Genomic DNA, 22240 nt, shown 5'->3' with positions numbered 1-22240 from the left:
GAGAAGAGATGATGACTTGGAATGAAATAATAAAGTCGTCAAATAAAACAAAGGTAATATACACAACAAATGAAATATTTTATTTTAAGTAAAGTAATGAGAATAAATGATTGTTAATAAGTGATGAGCAGTAATGGACAGTCACTACCATCATGGGACTTTTAGTAATTGTTTTATTCTGTGTTACAGCATTCAACCCCCATAATGCATAGGTCATTTCATCTTTTTTTAAATGATCGAAACAAAAATCTAAAACCGTGCTAATTTTTTTATAATCGAAAAGAAACCGAACCGACCTGAAAATGCACTAATTGCTCAGCACAATCAGCAGGACAATAACCTACACACAAGGCCAAATCTACACTGGGGTTGCTTACCAAGAAGACATTGAATGTTCCTGAGTGGCCAAGTTACAGTTTTGACTTAAATCTGCTTGAAAATCAATGGCAAGACTCAAATTGCTGTTTAGCCATGATCCCCAACATCTTGACAGAGCTTGAAGAATTATAAAAAGAATAACGGGCTAATATTGCACAATTCAGTGACTTACCCAAGAAGACTCATAGCTGTAATTGCTGCCAAAAGTGTTTCTAACATGTATAAGCTCAGGGAGGATAATACTTACTTCATTTCTATTCATCTATTAAAAAAAAATATATATATATATATATATATATATATATATATATATATATATATATTAAATCTTCCACTAGATTTTGACCAAAAAATTACAATTACATCCATTTGAATCCCACTTTGTAACAATAACATTTGAAGAAATCCAAGGGGTATGAATACTTTTACAAGGCACTGTACGTATAGATTGGGTTTTTACACTGCTGCTAGTCGCTGTTTATTATCTATGCATAGCCACTTTACAAATTACCTCGACTAACCTGTATCCCCACACATTGACTCGGTACCGGTACCCCCTGTATATAGCCTTGTTATTGTTATTTTATTGTGTTACTTTTTGATTATTATTTCTTGAACTGCATTGTTGGTTAAGGGCTTGTAAGTAAGCATTTCACGGTAAGGGTTACACCTGTTGTATTTGGCGCATGTGACAAATACAATTCGATTTGATTGGGCCGTCTTTCACACATTCATTCTTTCTTGGCTTTTAAAACCTGTCAAACCCCTTTTTTTCAGTTTAATGTGTCAATTGATCCCGGAAGAGATGGCTCGCCAACTGGCGATTCGACACGCACAACAACAACAAAAATACATACAAAAGAAAATCATAATAATTCACACACACACCCACACTTTAAAGGAATGATGCTACTTTATATTTCTCAGTTCCTCCCCATACTCTAGGTCCTAAAGTACATACTATATAGCCAGTGTGTTCAGAAGCAATAAGAGCATATAAACCAATCTGATGCCTGAGACTCAGCTTGTCTCTCTGAGGGGTTTCTCTCACTCACACACACAACTCTACAAACAACAGAACTTAAAGTAAAGCTTTACGGAAATGATGGGATTTAATCTTTTAACACCACAGAATTCTCTCAGCTTCCCAGGCTAAGTGGGATGAAAACACGGCAAAATAGAGATGAAAAAAGAAGATCTGCGGGAGAGAACAAGTCAATCCTCCCACGCTCGACATGCTGCTACCAGAGACAAAGAGAGAGACGAGATAGACAGTACTAAGCAAGGCAACTATGAACTCATCCCTCTCTGCATTGCTTAAGCCTCTGTTGTGTCTGGGTTCCCTGAAGACATGCGTTCTTCTTTCACCCACGATTACGGTTCAAAACGAGACCGCTATGGCACACAAACAGACCTTCAAATAAATAACCTGAGGTAGAGCGTGAATTGGTTGCTTTGAAAACTACACCGTCCTAGTCTGTCTGTGTGAACTCACTGGCAGGCAGGAGCCTGGAGATGACTGAAGAGCCTTGATCGGGCAGCTACAAGGGGAAGATGCACTATTGTAAAGTGGTTGTTCCACTGGATATTATAAGGTGAATGCACCAATTTGTAAGTCGCTCTGGATAAGAGCGTCTGCTAAATGACTTAAATGTAAATGTAAATGGAAGACTGAAAGTGCTGTTGAAGTTTGGGGGTTTTCCTGTCACGGGAGTGTACAGTAAAACCCAGTACGGGTTTCATGCCTATAAAGGACGCTGCTATAGGACTCCTCTCTCTTTTACAGGGGTGATGACCTCCTCACTCCAACTATGTCAGTCAAACAGGAGGGAGGGCAGATTGGGAGGCTTGACATGGCCTTATGCGAATTCTAATTCCATGCTTCAACACATGACGCATAGACCGCGAGGTGCATTCCTGTGTAGTCTGACAGCACAGCACTCTCCTTGTTCAGTCCCCTTTTCCTTGTTCAGTCCCCTGGTAGAACTAAGTTGCCTGTTGGTACAGATCTAGGGTCAGCTTACCCTCCACCTAACCTAACCTTGATCATTAGAGGGAAACAAAAAAAAAAACTGTGCTGAGATCAGTGTCTAGAGACAAACCACACTCACCACTGTGCAAGGAGCCATGCTCAGGGAGGTCATCGTCCAGCATGAGGTCATCGTCATCCAGGTCACACCCAGACTCCAGGTTGTCCAGGTTGTTGAGTATGTCCTAGGGATGGAGAGAGAGAGAGAGAGAGAGAGAGAGAAAGAGACAGAGAGAGAGAGAGAGAGAGAAAGACAGAGATTATTCAGTATGAGGCATCAGTTTTTTTCTTTCTTACAATAACAGAAGAGAAACCATATGAAAGTGAAGTTCATCTCCTTCAAAAGGGAAAGATGTAATTGAAGAACGAGATTGAAAGACAGAATTCCATGGTAATTTATTATACAAAAAAATAAACTGCTCTCTTGTTCAATAATGTATGGGCTAAAACTAAAACCACTTCCATTAGAGTGAGACAGTTTTCTTTTGAAAGTGCCAATCTATGCCATTTTTTTATACATTAAAACGGCAAGTCAAAGCCAAGGTACAAGTTTAAATCAATATGTTCAAATCTTTAGCAACAAAAGGTAAACAAAATGTGAAAATAAATTGCTTGGGCCTTTTTTCATATTAATGACCCTCAAGAAATAGGTTGAAAATGGTTACTTATTTAACGAAAAACTAGGATACAGGAATATATCTGCTGGAGTGAGAAAATTATATCGAAGAGAAGCACATTGTAGACAAACGGTGGGATGGAAGAACTTCAAGCGGGGGGAGAGTGAGAGCGAGAGAGAAACAACAACCAATCCTTGGCCATGAGAGAATCGGTCTGTCTCCGTAGTCCATAAACAGTGAGGTTATCTTCTGGCCCATTTTCCTTTTGCTCTGGCCCCCTGCCTTCTCTTAGGGCTTAGTCACAGCACAGCGCTCCTGGGAAATGACATTTCCCCATGGCAGACGCCCATCCATCCATAGCAAGACATTACAGTCTTATCTTCTACTAGAAAAAAACAACAACACAGGAGCTCCGAGGAGAGATCAATGGACAAGGTTTAAGTTTGCTACAGTTTTAGGGATCTTGGATCCCATAAGCAGCCCTATCGCTGGCGGCTTGCTCACTTCTCATCAGAGCTACAGACAGACACTCAACCTCTATGTGGAACTGCCTGGTACTTGAAGCATCTCACTGATATAGCTCTTAACCCTTTGACACGTACGAACCCACAAACACACGGGTGTGATCATTCTACAGTGGTCCCTGCAGCGAAATGCTCAAACAGGTGTGATTAGAACACTTACTTAGAACGTCCAGTTACGATTGACGCAACAGTCAGCGTTTGAGCTGGCCACAGAAACATTTAGCACAAACACAGTTTATACAATGTTATGTCCACAATGTGAGCAGTTTATTTTTGGATGCAATGTTCAGACATTGACAGAAGTAGCGACAGCGTAACACAATTCTCAAACCAGAAAATGTAGGCTACATTAGTCGTAACGCTGAGGAAAGAGTAACCTAACACAAGCGGTCATATTTAACTAACTCTAGGCTGACAGAAACCATAACAGGAATTAGCTAATAGTAATGACTATTTACAATTCCTCATATAATGAGTGACCTCACCAGTGATGGAAATAATTGACTAAAACACAAAAATCGAAAGTAATCCGACACCGGGTAGTTTGTGCACGCCGCCATGTTTGTTTTTTCGCGTCAACCAAAGATAAGAGGTTACAAGATGAGTTGGGTCTGTTTGCAGTATGCAGGTTGAAGGGGGTGTGTCATCTACCATCATTCACTTCTGGAAGTTTATACGAAAGATGCGTGAACCATCCCTTCACCTGGTTTTGTTATAACATCGTTGGTCTGACAGACTTTTACGTGACAACCAGAATGCATTGTATGATGCCAACAAACATGGCGCCACACATAGCTGGCCATTAGCTTAGCATAAACTTATCATAATCAGTACAACCTTTAAAAAATAATTTCACACACATACAGTATGTGTCCATTAGAATCTATGCAAGAATCGGAATGCCTGATTCTTCACCAGTACTTGAAAACATGTGAATGAAACAGCACAAGTAATTTTTCCAACAATTGTTTACAGACAGATTATTTCACTTATAATTCACTGTATCACAATTCCAGTGGGTCAGAAGTTTACATACACTAAGTTGACTGTGTCTTTAAACAGCTTGGAAAATTCCAGAAAATTATGTCATGGCTTTAAAAGCTTCTGATAGGCTAATTGACATAATTTGAGTCAATTGGAGGTATACCTGTGGATGTATTTCAAGGCCTACCTTCAAACTCAGTGCCTCTTTGCTTGACATCATGGGAAAATGAAAAGAAATCAACCAAGACCTCTGAAAAAAATAGTAGACCTCCACAAGTCTGGTTCATCCTTGGGAGCAATTTCCAAATGCCTGAAGGTACCACATTCATCTGTACAAACAATAGTACACAAGTATAAACACCATGGGACCATGCAGCCGTCATACCGCTCAGGAAGGAGATGAGTTCTGTCTTGAAAAGTGCAAATCAATCCCAGAACAACAGCAAAGGACCTTGTGAAGATGCTGGAGGAAACAGGTACAAAAGTATCTATATCCACAGTAAAACGAGTCCTATATCAACATAACCTGAAAAACCCACTGCTCCAAAACTGCCATAAAAAAGCCGGACTACGGTTTGCAACTGCACATGGACAAAGATCGTACTTTTTGGAGAAATGTCCTCTGGTCTGATTAAACAAAAATAGAATTGTTCGGCCATAATGACCATTGTTATGTTCGGAGGAAAAAGGGGGAGGCTTGCAAGCCGAAGACACCATCCCAACCGTGAAGCACGGGGGTGGCAGCATCATGCTGTGAGGGTGATTTGCTGCAGGAGGGACTGGTGCACTTCACAAAATAGATAGCATAATGAGGAAGAAGAATTATGTGGATATATTGAAGCAACATCTCAAGACATCAGTCAGGAAGTTAAAGCTTGGTCGCAAATGGGTCTTCCAAATGGACAATGACCCCAAGCATACTTCCAAAGTTGTGGCAAAATGGCTTAAGGACAACAAAGTCAAGGTATTGGAGTGGCAATCACAAAGCCCTGACCTCAATCTTATAGAAAATTTGTGGGCAGAACTGAAAAAGCGTGTGCGAGCAAGGAGGCCTACAAACCTGACTCAGTTACACCAGCTCTGTCAGGAGGAATGGGCCACAATTTACTCAACTTATTGTGGGAAGCTTGTGGAAGGCTACACAAAACGTTTGACCCAAGTTAAACAATTTAAAGGCAATGCTACAATTAAACAATTTAAAGGCAAATACTAATTGAGTGTATGTAAACTACAGGGAATGTGATGAAAGAAATAAAAAGCTGAAATAAATCATTCTCTCTACTATTTTTCTGACATTTCACATTCTTAAAATAAAGTGGTGAGCCAGGGATTTTTTACTAGGATTAAATGTCAGGAGTTGTGAAAAACTGAGTTTAAATGTATTTGGCTAAGGTGTATGTAAACTTCCGACTTCAACTGTACATACATGCATACATACATGTGCTACAGTAAAAACAACACGATATACAGAAACATTAATGATAACGTAATAAGCCACTTACTTTGATTGGAATGCACACATCCAATGTTATTATTAGTAGTGAAGGCAATGCGGAAAATCTGCCAGGGATGAAAAATGTTGTGCTTGTCCTGCTCAGTAATGTCTCAAACATAAACGATCGGTAACAGGGAAATTGGATACTTCTATGTAAATTAATGAGGCGGTGGAACACACCTCAATTCAATCTGCTGTTAGAAAATACAATTTAGAAATTGACAAGTTGAAACATAGCCTACAGATAATTAGCAGGCATGCCTTGGTTTGAGGGCAGCGTGGGTTAACTGTCCTGCTGCGTGACAATCACATTTGGGAACAGTGAATGCATTCTGACATCACACACATAAAACAAAAACTCACGCTGGGGTAACAGTTAGAGAGTTTTGGTTAAAGGCTAAAGTAACTCACAACATACAGTACTGTGAGGCTGTCGCTGACCAAAAAAAATCTTTGTTGACAGAGCCGTCTGCTCTTTCGACCAATCGATTGGTCAACATTTTTAAAAATGTGCATTTTTCTGTATATAGATAGATAGATAGATAGATATACTGCTCAAAAAATAAAGGGAACACTTAAACAACACATCCTAGATCTGAATGAAAGAAATAATCTTATTAAATACTTTTTTCTTTACATAGTTGAATGTGCTGACAACAAAATCACACAAAAATAATCAATGTAATTCCAATTTATCAACCCACGGAGGTCTGGATTTGGAGTCACTCTCAAAATTAAAGTGGATAACCACACTACAGGCTGATCCAATTTTGATGTAATGTCCTTAAAACAAGTCAAAATGAGGCTCAGTAGTGTGTGTGGCCTCCACGTGCCTGTATGACCTCCCTACAACGCCTGGCCATGCTCCTGATGAGGTGGTGGATGGTCTCCTGAGGGATCTCCTCCCAGACCTGGACTAAAGCATCCGCCAACTGATGGACAGTCTGTGGTGCAACGTGACGTTGGTGGATGGAGCGAGACATGATGTCCCAGATGTGCTCAATTGGATTCAGGTCTGGGGAACGGGCGGGCCAGTCCATAGCATCAATGCCTTCCTCTTGCAGGAACTGCTGACACACTCCAGCCACATGAGGTCTAGCATTGTCTTGCATTGTCTTGCATTAGGAGAAACCCAGGGCCAACCGCACCAGCATATGGTCTCACAAGGGGTCTGAGGATCTCATCTCGGTACCTAATGGCAGTCAGGCTACCTCTGGCGAGCACATGGAGGGCTGTGCGGCCCACCAAAGAAATGCCACCCCACACCATGACTGACCCACCGCCAAACCGGTCATGCTGGAGGATGTTGCAGGCAGCAGAACGTTCTCCACGGCGTCTCCAGACTGTCACGTCTGTCACGTGCTCAGTGTGAACCTGCTTTTATCTGTGAAGAGCACAGGGCGCCAGTGGCGGATTTGCCAATCTTGGTGTTCTCTGACAAATGCCAAACGTCCTGCACGGTGTTGGGCTGTAAGCACAACCCCCACCTGTGGACGTCGGGCCCTCATACCACCCTCATGGAGTCTGTTTCTGACCGTTTGAGCAGACACATGCACATTTGTGGCCTGCTGGAGGTCATTTTGTAGGGCTCTGGCAGTGCTTCTCCTGCTCCTCCTTGCACAAAGGCGGAGGTAGCGGTCCTGCTGCTGGGTTGTTGCCCTCCTACGGCCTCCTCCACGTCTCCTGATGTACTGGCCTGTCTCCTGGTAGCGCCTCCATGCTCTGGACACTACGCTGACAGACACAGCAAACCTTCTTGCCACAGCTCGCATTGATGTGCCATCCTGGATGAGCTGCACTACCTGAGCCACTTGTGTGGGTTGTAGACTCCGTCTCATGCTACCACTAGAGTGAAAGCACCGCCAGCATTCAAAAGTGACCAAAACATCAGCCAGGAAGCATAGGAACTGAGAAGTGGTCTGTTGTCCCCACCTGCAGAACCACTCCTTTATTGGGGGTGTCTTGCTAATTGCCTATAATTTCCACCTGTTGTTTATTCCATTTGCACAACAGCATGTGAAATTTATTGTCAATCAGTGTTGCTTCCTAAGTGGACAGTTTGATTTCACAGAAGTGTGATTGACTTGGAGTTACATTGTGTTGTTTAAGTGTTCCCTTTATTTTTTTGAGCAGTGTATATATTTTATATATATTTGATTAAAACACATAGGATGTGTTATATTTTTATATATATATATATATATATATATAAACACATCCTATGTGTTTTAATCAAATCAACTATATGCACTGAGCTTGTCTGATGCTTTAAGCGCACTGTTTGTTGAAATAATTAGACATACAAATGACTAGAGGGAGAATGGCCGCAATTGATTTGATTGTGCAGGGCCGGGCTCATTTATTTAAAAATTACAGCCAGTGACAGTCTGACTAGCACCCGTTGTCTCTCTCGACTCCCTGCTGCTGTGATCAGAACATCAACAGTGTTTATTGCCCTGTCCGTGTTGTTGAAGCTGCAACAAGTTGACTCAAATTAGCCAAAAAGCACCTGGATGATATTCAAGACTCTTGGGATAATGTTCTATGGACAGATGAGTCAAAAGTATAACTTTTTGGATGACATGGGTCCCGTTATGCCTGGCAAAAACCAAACACTGCATTCCACAGTAATAACCTTATACCATCGGTAAAGCATGGTGGTGGTAGTGTGATGCTTTGGGGATGCTTTGCTGCCTCAGGACCTGGACAACTTGCCTTAATAGAAGGAACCATGAATTCTGCTCTGTATCAAAGAATTCTACAGGAGAATGTCAGGCCAGCCGTCTGTGAGCTAAAGCGCAGCTGGGTCATGCAGCAAGATAATGATCATAAACACACAATCAAGTCTACATGAATATGGTTAAAAGGCAACAAATTTGAAGTTTTGGAATGGCCTAGTCAAAGTCCAGGGCTAATCCCAATTGTGCTCCCAACTTTGTGAAAATGTCCCTGTGCAAAAAGCGAGGTCCATACAGAAAGGCTTTGTCAAGATCGGTGTGGAAGAACTTGACTGACCTGCACAGAGCCCTGACCACGACCCCATCGAACACCTTTGGGATGAATTGGAACGCTGACTGCGAGCCAGGCCTAATCGCCCAACATCAGTGCCCGACCTCAGTAATGCTCGTGGCTGAATGGAAGCAAATCCCTGCAGCAATGTTCCAACATCTTCCCAGAAGAGTGCAGGCTGTTGTAGCAGCAAAGGGGTGACCAACTCCATATTAATGCCCATGATTTTGGAATGAGATGTTCGATGAGCAGGTGTCCACATACTTTTGGTCATATAGTGTATGCTACGAATTAAAATGTGTATTATATGTTACGAATTTGCGAAATGCACAATATGTTACGAATTTGAAAAACGTATGATATGTTACCAAGTCTAGCTATGTGGCTAACGTTAGCTAGCTGGCTAACGTTAGCCAGGTTAGGGGTTAGGGTTAAGTTTAGGAGTTAGGTTAAAGGGTTAAGGAAGGGTTAGCTAAAAGGATTAAGGTTAGGGGAAGGGATAACTAAAAGGGTTAAGGTTAAGGTTAGGGTAAGGGTTAACTAAAAAGGTTAAGGTTAGTGGAAGGATTAGCTAGCATGCTAAGTAGTTGCAAAGCAGCTAAAAAGTAGTAAGTAGTTGAAAAGTTGCTAATAAGCTAAAATGCTAAAGTTGTCCATGATGAGATTCAAACTCACAACCTTTGGGCTGCTAGACGTTGGCGTTTTACGCCCACCCATCCACCCTACGTTTGTTTTAGCCTTAAATAACCATGTCTTATGTAACCATACCAAACATAAAATATCATACTAATTCGAGTATCCCGGATTTGTGTGTTAATGTAATTTGCGAATAAATGTGATTGTGATCTGTCAAAGTAACTAATTCACAGCATAAAGTATTGGCTGCACTTTAAATAGTTTAATCACATCAATACAGACATATTTAGCAGATGTTATTGCGGGTGTAGCGAAATGCTTGTGTTCCTAGCTCCAACAGTGCAGTAATAATTAACGATTCACAACAATACACACACATCTAAAAGTAAAATAATGGAATTAAGAAATATATCAATATTAGGACGAGCAATGTCGGAGTGGCATTGACTAACATACAGTAGAATAGAATACAGTATATACATATGAAATTAGTAAAGCAGCATGTAAACATTATTCAAGTGATGGTATAAGTATTAAAAGGCTCACCCGAGTTTGAGCTCTGAATGACAATCTCACGCTTGTACTAGGGTTGGGCGGTATGCATATTTTCATACCGTCATACCGTTTCTGTACCATACCGGGGTATACAGTATTACCAGAAGTGCACACGATGGACGCCATTTCCACAAAATAAATCAATGTAATATTATTTATTTATTTAGCACAAAACAATTTAGGCAACATGGACTGTTGGTATGTCTAAACACCCCGGCATACAGTACATACTGTATATCACCCATGCCTAGCTTGTACCCATGAAACCGATCTAGAAACAAATGTTGAAAGGCCCTCCCGCCAGCAGAGGCTTTCATTGAAATCCATTTCACCCAATTCCGTCTTTGGAGAATTCTGGTCCTTTGAGCCAGATGGCCAGATATTGTAGGCCTCTGTGATGTGTGTTCTTTGTTCTGGATCCGGTATGCTTTAGCTGTCCTTCCTCAAATGATGCAAGACAGCTTGGCTGGCACACTGAGTATCTTTATACCACTTCTACTAGGCCCAACCCCCCTCCCCATGATTTCATTAGAGCATCCTATTCAAAAGAAGTCCACAACCTGGTTTAGAGAGTAGCCTTGTTATTTCCTCTTCAATGACTTGTGTGTATCTTTTTTAGAGTGTACTACTTTCTGTCTATGTGTTTTGGCCTTTTTGCAAACATTCATTTCATATTGCAGGGTTCATTTTTATTCTCACAATGGAGTGGCTTCTCCAACCGGCGGGCAGAGTACAATGGCAGAGCAGAGTTCCACAAATGCAATCTGTGAAGACCTTGTAAACAAGGCCTTTTCTTTCATACAGCTGCACATTTATGAGAACGCCGCTCAACGGGCAGATATGAGCTAGATTATTTCCTCCACACAGATTTCTAACTTTTATATTGAATCGATAAGTAGAATAGATGGAATTTAACCAATACTATGCTGGCCTAAATACTCGGCCATATCAGTATGAATACTGTAATAGAGTATTCTATCCATCAGCAGATAACACATCTCAACACCTGACCCAACCTTCATTGTAGGTCCTGACATAGACAAGTCTGGCCATCTAGGGTTCCCGGAGGAGACAGTGGGGGGTAGAGCTGGTCAAAAGTTTTTTAAAAACTAACATTTGGTGACCCAGTATAACCATTCCATCTTGTACCACTCCACTTGTTATATAACTGCCCAGACTGGAAATATCTCAGGGGCTGATAGGAATTGAAGTCCTGAGATAGTTTAAATCTATTATGTCATGCCTCCCCAATCTGGACTTCATTTAAAAGCAGACTGTAAAGCTGCTTTCATGTTTCGCTTCATGACCACAGCTGTCGGAGTGAAACCACCCTCAAAATGTGACCCAGCTGTTGGGAGTCACACACACACACACGTACTAACGCACACCAGAGAAATCCACAACATTAGAAAGTGGTTATTGGACTGTGTGAGGGAGAGGGCACCCTTCTCCCTCTCTCATAAATATTTGTTTCAATTGATGGACACAGCTGTTAGAGTGAAACGACCCTCAAAATATGACCATATTCTGGGACACACACAACAGAGAAATCCACAGCCTTAAATATGATTATTGGACTGTTGGAGTGAGAGAACACACTTCTCCCTCATCAATATTTGAGGAGGGTCGCCTCACCAATGGCGTGTGACAGTTACTGAATAGGCAGGAACTGCAGAGAGATTACAAGACTCTAAAAAGCTGTCTTTCGGAGGAGAGAGAGAGACAGAGACAGACAGCTGTTAAGAGCGAGATTAAAAACATTAAATTAGAAAAACATATGGAGGTAATCAATTTGTACAACTAAAGATCAGCACAGGAGGAAGATTGACAGAGTGAGTTAAAAGACCAATCTTAAATCATGCCAGCTAGCTAAATTCAAATTTGTCAGCTAGCTTACTGGCTAGCTCCAATTGTTTACTGGTTGGAGCTAGCAGCAGCAGCAGCAGCAACAACAAGACTTTCCCGCCCCTTTTTTAATTTTCATCAGAAATCAAAATCAGAGACGGGAAGAATCAATTTTAAACATAGAACTCTACAAACTTTGTTTGTAGACTGCTCACACAACAGGACTGTTACAAACCTGTTATTTTACACAGACCATGCTATTGCCTGGCATACAGCCTTAACCAGGCATTTCAGCTATTCAACAAAGAAAGGCATCTGCAAGGGAAGGCAAATACACATTTTTGAGGACAGCGAAATGGACCAGGAAAACAGGTTTCTGACGGTAAACGTGTACCAGAACAATGTATACTAGCAATACGTGCAGCATCAAAATAGGAAAGAAAATAACAGAATTCTTTAACCGGGGCGGGGCCTTCGCCAGGGTTGCAATCTGAGCCCTGCACTCTTCAATATTTACATCAACGAATTGGCCACTATTCTAGAAAAATCCTCAGCTAAAATCCTCCACAATTCAGAGGTTAAACACCTGCTCTTCGCAGATGACATGTGCCTGCTGTCACCCAGATCACATGGCCTTCAGCAGAGCCTGGACCTGCTAGAGCAGTACTGCTAGACCTGGGTCCTGGCAGTAAACCCCAAAAAGACAAAACTAATGATTTTCCCAGATCTCAGGGAATTAGACCAAAGTTATAAATTGGTACAAAATATATAGAGTACTGCACACACTACAATTACTTAGGTTTAAAAATAAGCTCAACTGGACACCTTAAATGAAGCAGTGAATGAACAGAGAGAAAGCACGCAGGGCATTCTACGCCATTAAAAAACTAATTCTAATTGAAATACATTTGGCTAAAACAAATTGAATGTGTCATTGAGCAATAGCAATTTATGGCAGTGAGGTGTGGGGTCCACTTGCAAAGCAGGATTTCACCCAATGGGACAAACACCCAATTGAAACCATGCATGGAGAGTTCTGTAAGATTCTCCTACATGTCCAGAGGAAAACTACAAACAATGCATGCAGGGCAGAATTAGGCCAATATCCACTAATAATAAAAACTCAAAAAAGAGCAATTCAGTTTTAGAAACATCTAAAATACAGTGACCCCCTCTCATATCATTACCAAGCCCTGCAATGCCATGAGCTGATCAAAGAAAAGAGTCCCCTCATCCAGCTGGTCCTGGGGCTGAGTTCACAAACCTGTCCTACTAACACACTGAAGCCTCAGGACCAGAACATCCAATAAATCAGAATAAACCAAATTACAACACAGTCAAAACAAAACTACATGACTTATTGGGAAACACATGCAAGCTATTTGACCATAGCTACTGATCAAAAGCTTGACATAGTACAGGCTCAGGGAGCACAGCCTTGCCATTGAGAAGGGTCGACACAGGAAAACCTGGCTCCCTATAGAGGAAAGGCTGTGCAACCACTGCACCACAGCAGAACCTGATACAGAGCTGCATTTCCTGACAAAATGTCAAAAATATAAAACAATGAACCCTTATTCAAGGTTTCAAAGACCTCTCTGATGAGAATAGGCTACGCGTCCTGTTGGGGGAGGACGCAGAGAGCTGTTGGTTGGCAGCGCACTACATTGCTGCCTGCCATAAGATGAGGGGCAGTGTCTGACAGACCAACCAACCTGCACATGTCCTCTATGCTTATTATTATTGTTCAATGTATGGTTAGTTTGACCCTTGATTATTGTTGTTACTGTTGTCACGTTGACAATATTGATTATTATTATTTTAATTATGTTAAAATTGTAAATCTCCAAAGTAAGCTTTGGCAATATGTACATTGTTACGGCATGCCAATAAAGCAAATTGAATTGAGAGACACAGAGTGAGTCCACTTTAAGGATTGATGTCTGGTGGAGCGATCGCATTAACATTCAGATGACCTCTCCCGGTCGTTCCCCACGCACGACACAAAGTGACAACTTAATGAGCAATGTAACCTCGAGACTCACCGAACCTCTCTTTTGGTGAAGGAGTTGTTCTGTTTTAGTCCATTGAGGCAAATTGAACTGCACAAGGCCCCATTAAAAGTTTTACATAGCGGCGTCGGCCCTGTCAACATCATTGACTCATCGGGGCCTTAGTGAGAGGCATTGTGGTGTCTCTCATTATACTGACCGCTATGAACACTACACACGATGCTGACCCAGGCCATGATCGTGCCACAATGGCTAAGATAGTGAGATGTGCGACACGGAGAGCCACTCACCATCAGTCAGAAAATGTTCTCACCCGCCCATCCTGGCTCTGGGCTGCTGTCTCACTGGTCTAAAAACGGGTGGGTCATGAGGAGAGACCAGACCAGGACTGGCTTATTGAGAGACCAGCCTAGCCTCGTCCAGCGTACTGAGTTAAGACAATGTTTGAACCAAACATTCAATATCATTCTCAAACAGAAATGATCAAACACAAACTGAGGTTGCAGAATTTTGTATGGGCCTTGCTATGTCCTATCCACCACTAAAGGTCTACCGCAGTAATGGAGATGAGAGATCAGCCTTTTAGCGCCTTGGTGTGCGTTGTGGCAGTGTGTGTCAGAGGCGGAGGCTAGCAGAGGGAGAGAGTGAGCTGAAGGGTAATGACATTGTCAAGTAGTATCAGTAAAGTGGACGGAAAAGGTCAGGCTCATCACGAGCCTGATTAAATCGGCGCTACGCTCACGCACTGAGTAAATCCTGCTTGTGTCAGAGCACTGACTACAGGCGTATGCTTTTGAGGCCACACGGAGGAGTCAGCAGGGTTGCTTTGCAGATACACTGGAGACACTTATCGCCACGCTTATTCACAGGGAGAGAACACTAGTCGTCACCTTTCACCTATGTGTCACCATAAAGCTTATGGGAGGTTGTTTTTGCCTTACAGCATTACAGCGTAGCCTAGCTCTCCTTTCCTTCTCATAAGAGTATAAAAGGGCAATACATTGAAATAGGGAACGATGAGCTAAGCGTATGCATTATTTCAGAGTGCATTACAGAGTGTGTTTTGTGCAGCGACGGGATCCATTGTAAGCTATAGGTTTTAGTATGGCTTTCCATTCCATCTATCCATCACACAGTTCATTCCAGGTCCCTAATGCACAGTAAACATGACCTATTTAGTATCGACACAATAGGCTGACTGAGCCTCCGCTTAGCCTAATGACTAAAACAAAGACACCTAGAGGCTGCCACCTCTACCGGCTAATCAAGAGCCCATTCGGAACATTAGGCCGAGAGAGACCCAGAGAGCTTTGATGTGAGAATCAGTGCAGGGATTAAAAGAGCTGGCTTCTGGCAGTCTCTCTGTGATGATCTGGGAGGAATGAGGGGAGGAATGTCGGGGGGGAAAAAATAGAGAGCGAGAGAAATAGAGATGCCGAGGAGTAAGGGAGGTTCTGGGTCATCAGCACACTGCCAAGGAGGGAAATATTTAGGGGCTTGGGGCCCCTTGGATGGATTAAACACAAGTATATTTGCTGCTTCAGTACTTGGTATCCTCTACCAGATATGGTCTGTTGTATTTTACAAAACCACGAGGGCAGGTGGATAATACTCTGGCTATGGTTGCTGTTGGAATACAGGTGCATTTGCAGAGGAAACACACAAGATCATATTTTCAGTGTATATTCCTCTGCAAAATTTCTGAGCATTGCCAATGCCATCCAACTTGGTGGTTTTATTTATAAGAGAGACACAAAGTCCAAGGAACTCTAGATAGTGTGAAACAATAAGGAGAACAATGAGGTGTCTGACCAGACACACTGGAGTTAGCCCTCTCCCACGCACTGGAGTTAGCCCTCTCCCACGCACTGGAGTTAGTTCTGTTCGCGTGTGTGGTGTGTGTGTGTGTGTGTGTGTGTGTGTGTGTGTGTGTGTGTGTGTGTGTGTGTGTGTGTGTGTGAAACAGAGAGAGCAAGAGACAGTGAGCGACTGAGGGAGTGAGGACAAGGGGATGGGTGGTGGGGATCTGAGCTGTGAGAAGCATGAATGAGGGCGATGGTGACTCCCCTACATGCCTACCACAGCCTGCAGGCCTATAGACTTCACCAGCCATCACACCCATCTTGGACCAACACTGCCACCATGTGGCCTGTCTGCACACAACGTTTTATGTACAGCACCCTAGTATAATAGGAGTCTCCCACAAGCAACATTGGCTACATGGAAACAAAACCTTCTGGGGACAAGACTAGAAGAGCCAAACGGGCATTTATGGTGATCATGCGAAGTCATTATTAACATATGAATTGGCTTTCAAAGCATACAGACTACCTGGTCTCTTGTTGCTACATGACGTGATATGTACACTGTATGTCCCAATAAAACCATGTGACTAGAACATCACAGCCTTGTGCACTGAAACACCGCATCGATACAATTCAGTCTACTGAAGCTAAATCTGGCCCAGACATGGCTCGTCTTTGGCGGTTTAGCGGGCTGACGTAGAGCAGCGGCGGTTCTGTGAGGAAGAGTGCTCAGCGAAAGGACGGCTCAGGGGCTGATGTAGCCTTAGCATAAGGGACCTTCCCACACGGAGAGTGACAGAGCAGGATATGGGACGGACGCCAGCACACTGTCATTGTTCCTCATCAATCTACATACAATACCCCATAATGACAAACCAAACACTTGTTTTTTTTATGTTTGCAAATGTATTAAAAATACAAAACTGAAATATCACATTTACATAAGTAATCAGACCCTTTACTTAGTACTTTGTTGAAGCACCTTTGGCAGCGATTACAGCCTCGAGTCTTCTTGGGTATGACGCTACAAGCTTGGCACACCTGTATTTTGGGAGTTTGTCCCATTCTTCTCTGCAGATCCTCTTAAGCTCTGTCAGGTTGGATGGGGAGCGTCGCTGCACAGCTATTTTCAGGTCTCTAGAGAGATGTTAGATCGGGTTCAAGTCTGGGCTCTGGCTGGGCCACTCATTGACATTCAGAGACTTTGCCCGAAGCCACTCATGCGTTGTCTTGGCTGTGTGCTTAGGGTCTTTGTCCTCTTGGAAGGTGAACCTTCACCCCAGTCTGAGGTCCTGAGCTCTGGAGCAGGTTGTCATCAAGGATTTCTCTGTACTTTGCTCCGTTCATCTTTGCCTCAATCCTGACTAGTCTCCCAGCCCCTGCCGCTGAAAAACATCCCCATAGCATGATGCTGCCACCACCATGCTTCACCAGACGCGACGCTTGGCATTCAGGCAAAATAATTCAATCTTGGTTTCATAAGACCAGAGAATCTTGTTTCTCATGGTCTAAGAGTCCTTTAAGTGCCTTGTGGCAAACTCCAAGCGGGCTGTCATGTGCCTTTTACTGAGGAGTGGCTTCCATCTGGCCACTCTACCATAAAAGGTCTGATTGGTGGAGTGCTGCAGAGATGGTTGTCCTTCTGGAAGGTACTCCCATCTCCACGGAGGAACTCTGGAACTCTGTCAGAGTGACCATCGGGTTCTTGGTCACCTCCCTGACCAAGGCCCTTCTCCCCCGATTGCTCAGTTTAGCCGAGCAGCCAGCTCTAGGGAGAGTCTTGGTGTTTCCAAACTTCTTCCATTTAAGAAGGATGGAGGCCACTGTGTTCTTGGGGCCCTTCAATACTGCACACAATTTTTGGGACCCTTCCCCAGATCTGTAAAAAATTAAAAACCTGTTTTCGCTTTGTCATTATGGGGTATTGTGTGTAGATTGCTGAGAAAAAAATATACTTCATCAATGTGGTAAAAGGGAAGAGGTCTGAATACTTTCTGAATGCACTGTATATACACAATGTACAAAACATTAAGGACACCTTTCTAATACTGAGTTGCACAGACTCAATTCGTCGGAGAATGGACTCTACAAGGCGTCGAAAGCGTTCCACAAGGCTGCTGGCCCATGTTGACTCCAATGCTTCCCACAGTTGTGTCAAGTTGGCTGGATGTTCTTTGGGAGGTGGACCACTCTTGATACACACGGGAAACTGTTGAGCGTGAAAAACCCAGCAGTGTTGCAGTTCAATATTTTGTTATTCATCCTCTGAATGGCACACATACACAATCCATGTCTCAATTGTCTCAAGGCCTAAAAATCCTTCTTTAACCTGTCCCCTCCATTTCGGCTACATTGTTTGAAGTGGATTTAACAAGTGCCATCAATAAGGGATCATAGCTTTCACCTGGTCAATCTGCCACAGAAAGCATGTGTTCCTAATGTTTTGTACACTCAAATGCAAAAGACTACTACTAAGCTACTTTTGCCTTCTTGAAATGCAGTACCTTAACCACTAGAAACTGTGCGTTTTTGCCTGCCTGGTGACATCTTGCTTGAAAAATTGTTATTTGCTAAGAAGCTATTTTTGTTTCTTTTTGCCCATTTTATTTTAAAACAATCCCATTAAGATACTGAATTGTTACCCAGAAATGTAAAAAGGTCTGCATTGGACCTTTTACAACCCACTGGATCCTGGAGTGAATGAGTATCCAGTCATCCGGCCTGTGTGTCGACATTGGTCTGCAGACGGTCATGTGAATGACGCTGGGTGTGCTTTAGCCACAGACTGATGCAGTGGTGTAAAAATACATTAAAGTACTACTTAAGTATCTGTACTTTACTATTTACATTTTTGACTATTTATATTAACTTTTTTTTACTATTTATATTTACTTTTAATTCACTATATTCCTAAAGAAAATGATATACTTTTTCCTCCATACATTTTCCCTGACACCCAAAAGTACTAGTTACATTTTGAATGTTTAGCAGGACAGGAAAAAGGTCATATTCACACACTTATCAAGAGAACATCCCTGGTCATCCCTACCCCCTCTTCTCTGGTGGACACACTAAACATAAATGCTTCCTTTGTAAATTATGTCTGAGTGTTGGAGTTGGCCCTGGCTGTCAAAAAAAGTTATAAAAAAGGAAAATGTTTGCTAAATATAAGGAATTTGATGTGTAGCATTTACTTTCACTTTGTACTTTTACTCAAGTACGACAATTGAGTACTTTTTCCCCCACTGTACTTAAGTACATTTAAAATTTTACCCAAGTAGTATTGTACTAGGTTACTTTCACTTCAGCCATTTTATAATAAAGGTATCTTTACTTTTACTCAAGTATGAAAATTGAGTATTTTTTCCACCTCTGGACTGAATTAAATGAAAAATCTAATCAAATACCTCAGCCTGGTTGAAAATTATTCTAGAAGTATTTTGAAGAGCAGTCACTGTATAATGATGACAGTGGGCTCCCTGCTCTGTCTGGAGGAGCGTGGAAGGCTATCAAATAGCTGTGGCTGAATAAATCACGCTTCCGGGGCCGGTGTTTTAACTAACACACTGCTCTCTCAGTCCCTAGTGAAGCACCACTGCTCTCTCTGTCCTCTTTAAAAGAGAGCAGCACAGGAGACCTTCATTTTTCAAAGCTAATCACAAGCCTCTGAAGAAAGGGAGGCAGCCGCCGCCACTGGGTGAGCGCGGCTTGGGGCCCGATCATGTCACAACCACAGACATAATTCAACTTATTTGACTTTAATATCCCCGCAGATATTCATAATAAATTCAATTTTCGTTAGGAAGGCATTTCCCGGAGCTGCAGACATGACAGTTTTAGAGGCCTTGGTTCTCTCTCTGTCTCCCTCCGACTGCCTGTTTGGGTCTCTCCCTCTCCCTGACTGCCTGTCCGCGTCCCCGGCGCTGTCCGCGTCTCCGGCTCTGTCCGCGTCTCCGGCTCTGTCCGCGTCTCCGCCAAAGGTCCTCGTCTCTGGCGCTGTCCGCCAGAGGTCCTCGTTTCTGGTGCTGTCCGCATCTCCGCCAGAGGACCGCGTCTCCGCCACTGGCACTGTCCGCGTCTCCGGCACTGTCCGCCAGAGGTCCTCGTCTCTGGCGCTGTCTGCGTCTCCGCCAGAGGACCGTGTCTCTGGTGCCGTCCCCGTCAGTCTCCCCGTCGGTCTCTCTTTCTTCCCCATCCCCCCATCGAACTCCCTACTTCTCTACCACTTACTCTTGTTCCCTGCCTTTCTCCCCATATCTCCTTTCCTCTCTTTCTATTGCTCTCTTGAGCTCATTATCCCGCCCTCTCTCTATAATGAGCTCCCTGCTACTATCTTCTAAGTCTGCTTTTCCTTAGGTTGCCCTAGCATGTACTCATCTGAAACCCCCTTATCTGTTCTGGGGTGGAAAACGATCCTTGCCTGTTCAAGTTCTGAATATTGAAGACTGAATCCTCACGAAACCCAGACAAACAGTTGGCACATTTAGGCACATTTTTTAATATAATTGTTGAACATAATATACTCTATGGGCATATCAAACTGGGATCGCTGGACTCTCCCAAGGTGATGATTCGCCTAATCATTTACACCTGTTTGGGTGCACCTGATCCTAATTTTAGGTGATGGTAAAGGTAGGGGTGTACACATTTTTTCTGCATAAGGAAATTGAATTTTGGTTTATTTTAATTGCATAACATTTTCAAAGTAACATTATTTTTATGTGTGATTTGTTCAATTGGGTTACCTTAATGAATGTGTTTGGAATTTAGCTCAAATATCCATATGTCCAAAGACAACTTTCCTAAGGGTGTACTTTCTTTTTCACTTGACTGTTTATAAAAAAAAATTGCCAAATCAAGAATGGTATACTTTCAATAATCATGTTTATATTTTTTCAATATTCATAAATTAATGTAAAAAAATGCTGGGTGAAATCAAAATACTACTCGTATTACAGAGCAAGCGGTAAAACTTAATAAGGCACCAATGTTTGTTTTGTAGCATCTACAGATGAAACACTATGGAGTCTTAAAGGTGATTGCAAATGTCAAACATATGTCAACTATCCTTCCTCCAACTATTCTATGGATTGCATTTCATGAAAATCCCCAAAATAATGTTGGATTTTTTTTGGTCTGTGTTTCGTGAGGAATCACTCTGAAGGAATCTACCATAACAAATTTCTTTCTGTTTCATACTCAATTAATTTCTGAAGTTTCACTAGTGTCGCTGTGGTTTAATTCAGTAGAAGCATTATACAGGTATCTTACAGCATTACCAATACATATACAGTGCCTTCAGAAAGTATTCATACCCCTTGACATATTCCAGATTTTGTAGTTTTTTTCTCACACACGCCCCCCCCCCCCCCCCCCCCACAAAACCCCATAATGACAAAGTGAAAACATGTTCTTAGAAATGTTTGCAAATGAAATATGTAATTTACATAAGTATTCACACCCCTGAGTCAATACATGTTAGAATCACCTTCGGCAGCGATTATAGCTGTGAGTCTTTTTGGGTAAATCTCTAAAGAGCTTTGCAGATCTGGATGGAACAAAATTTGCACATTATAATTTTCAAAAACGTTCAACCTCTGTCAAATTAGTTGTTGATCATTGCTAGACAACCATTTCCTAGTCTTGCCATAGATTTTCAATCAGATTTAAATCAAAACTGTAACTATCCACTCAGGAACATGCACTGTCTTCTTGGTAAGCAACTCCAGTGTGGATTTGGCCCTGTGTTTTAGGTCCTGCTGAAAGGTGAATTCATCAATTATACCCATAACATGATGCAGCCATCACTATGCTTGAAAATATTGACAGTGGTACTCAATGTGTTGCATTGGATTTGCCCCAAACATAACATTTTGTATTCCGGACAAAAAGTGAATTGTGTTGCCACATTTGTTGCAGTATTACTTTAGTGCCTTCCTAAAAAACGGCATGCATATTTAGGATTACTGTATTGTGTACAGGCTTCCTTCTTTTCACTGCCAATTAGGTTAGTATTGTGGAGTAACTATAATGTTGTTGATCCATCTTCAGTTTTCTCCTATCACAGCCATTCAACTCTGTAACTGTTTTAAAATCACCATTAGCCATATGGTGATATCCCTGAGCAATTTTCTTCCTCTCCGGCAACTGCGTTAGGAAGGATGCCTGTATCTTTGTAGTGACTGGGTGTATTGATACACCATCCAAAGTGTAATTAATAACTTCATCATGCTCAAAGGAATATTTAAATGTCTGCTTTTTTAAACAAATGTTATCTACCAATAGGTGCCCTTCTTTGAGATGAATTGGAAAACCTCCCTGGTCATTGTGGTTGAATCTGTGTTTGAAATG

General features: G+C 42.3%; 1 protein-coding gene across 3 annotated transcripts in view; it reads right to left on the bottom strand.

The window, feature by feature from the left end:
- The window catches only part of LOC106578973 (serine-rich coiled-coil domain-containing protein 2), a 115864-nt gene that overhangs the window by 52695 nt on the left and 40929 nt on the right, over nucleotides 1-22240 (bottom strand). For all 3 annotated transcript variants that reach the window (XM_014158325.3, XM_014158324.3, XM_014158322.3), the window contains exon 4: nucleotides 2490-2592. In XM_014158325.3, coding sequence (XP_014013800.1) covers nucleotides 2490-2592 — 103 coding nt within the window. The remainder of the gene's footprint in view (nucleotides 1-2489; nucleotides 2593-22240) is intronic.

This window comes from Salmo salar, chromosome 19 (genome assembly GCF_965601325.2).
Source record: "Salmo salar chromosome 19, fSalSal1, whole genome shotgun sequence".
Classification (NCBI taxonomy): Eukaryota; Metazoa; Chordata; class Actinopteri; order Salmoniformes; family Salmonidae; genus Salmo; species Salmo salar.
The sequence above is the reverse complement of the archived record's forward strand: the minus strand, read 5'-3'. Positions and strand labels throughout refer to the sequence as shown.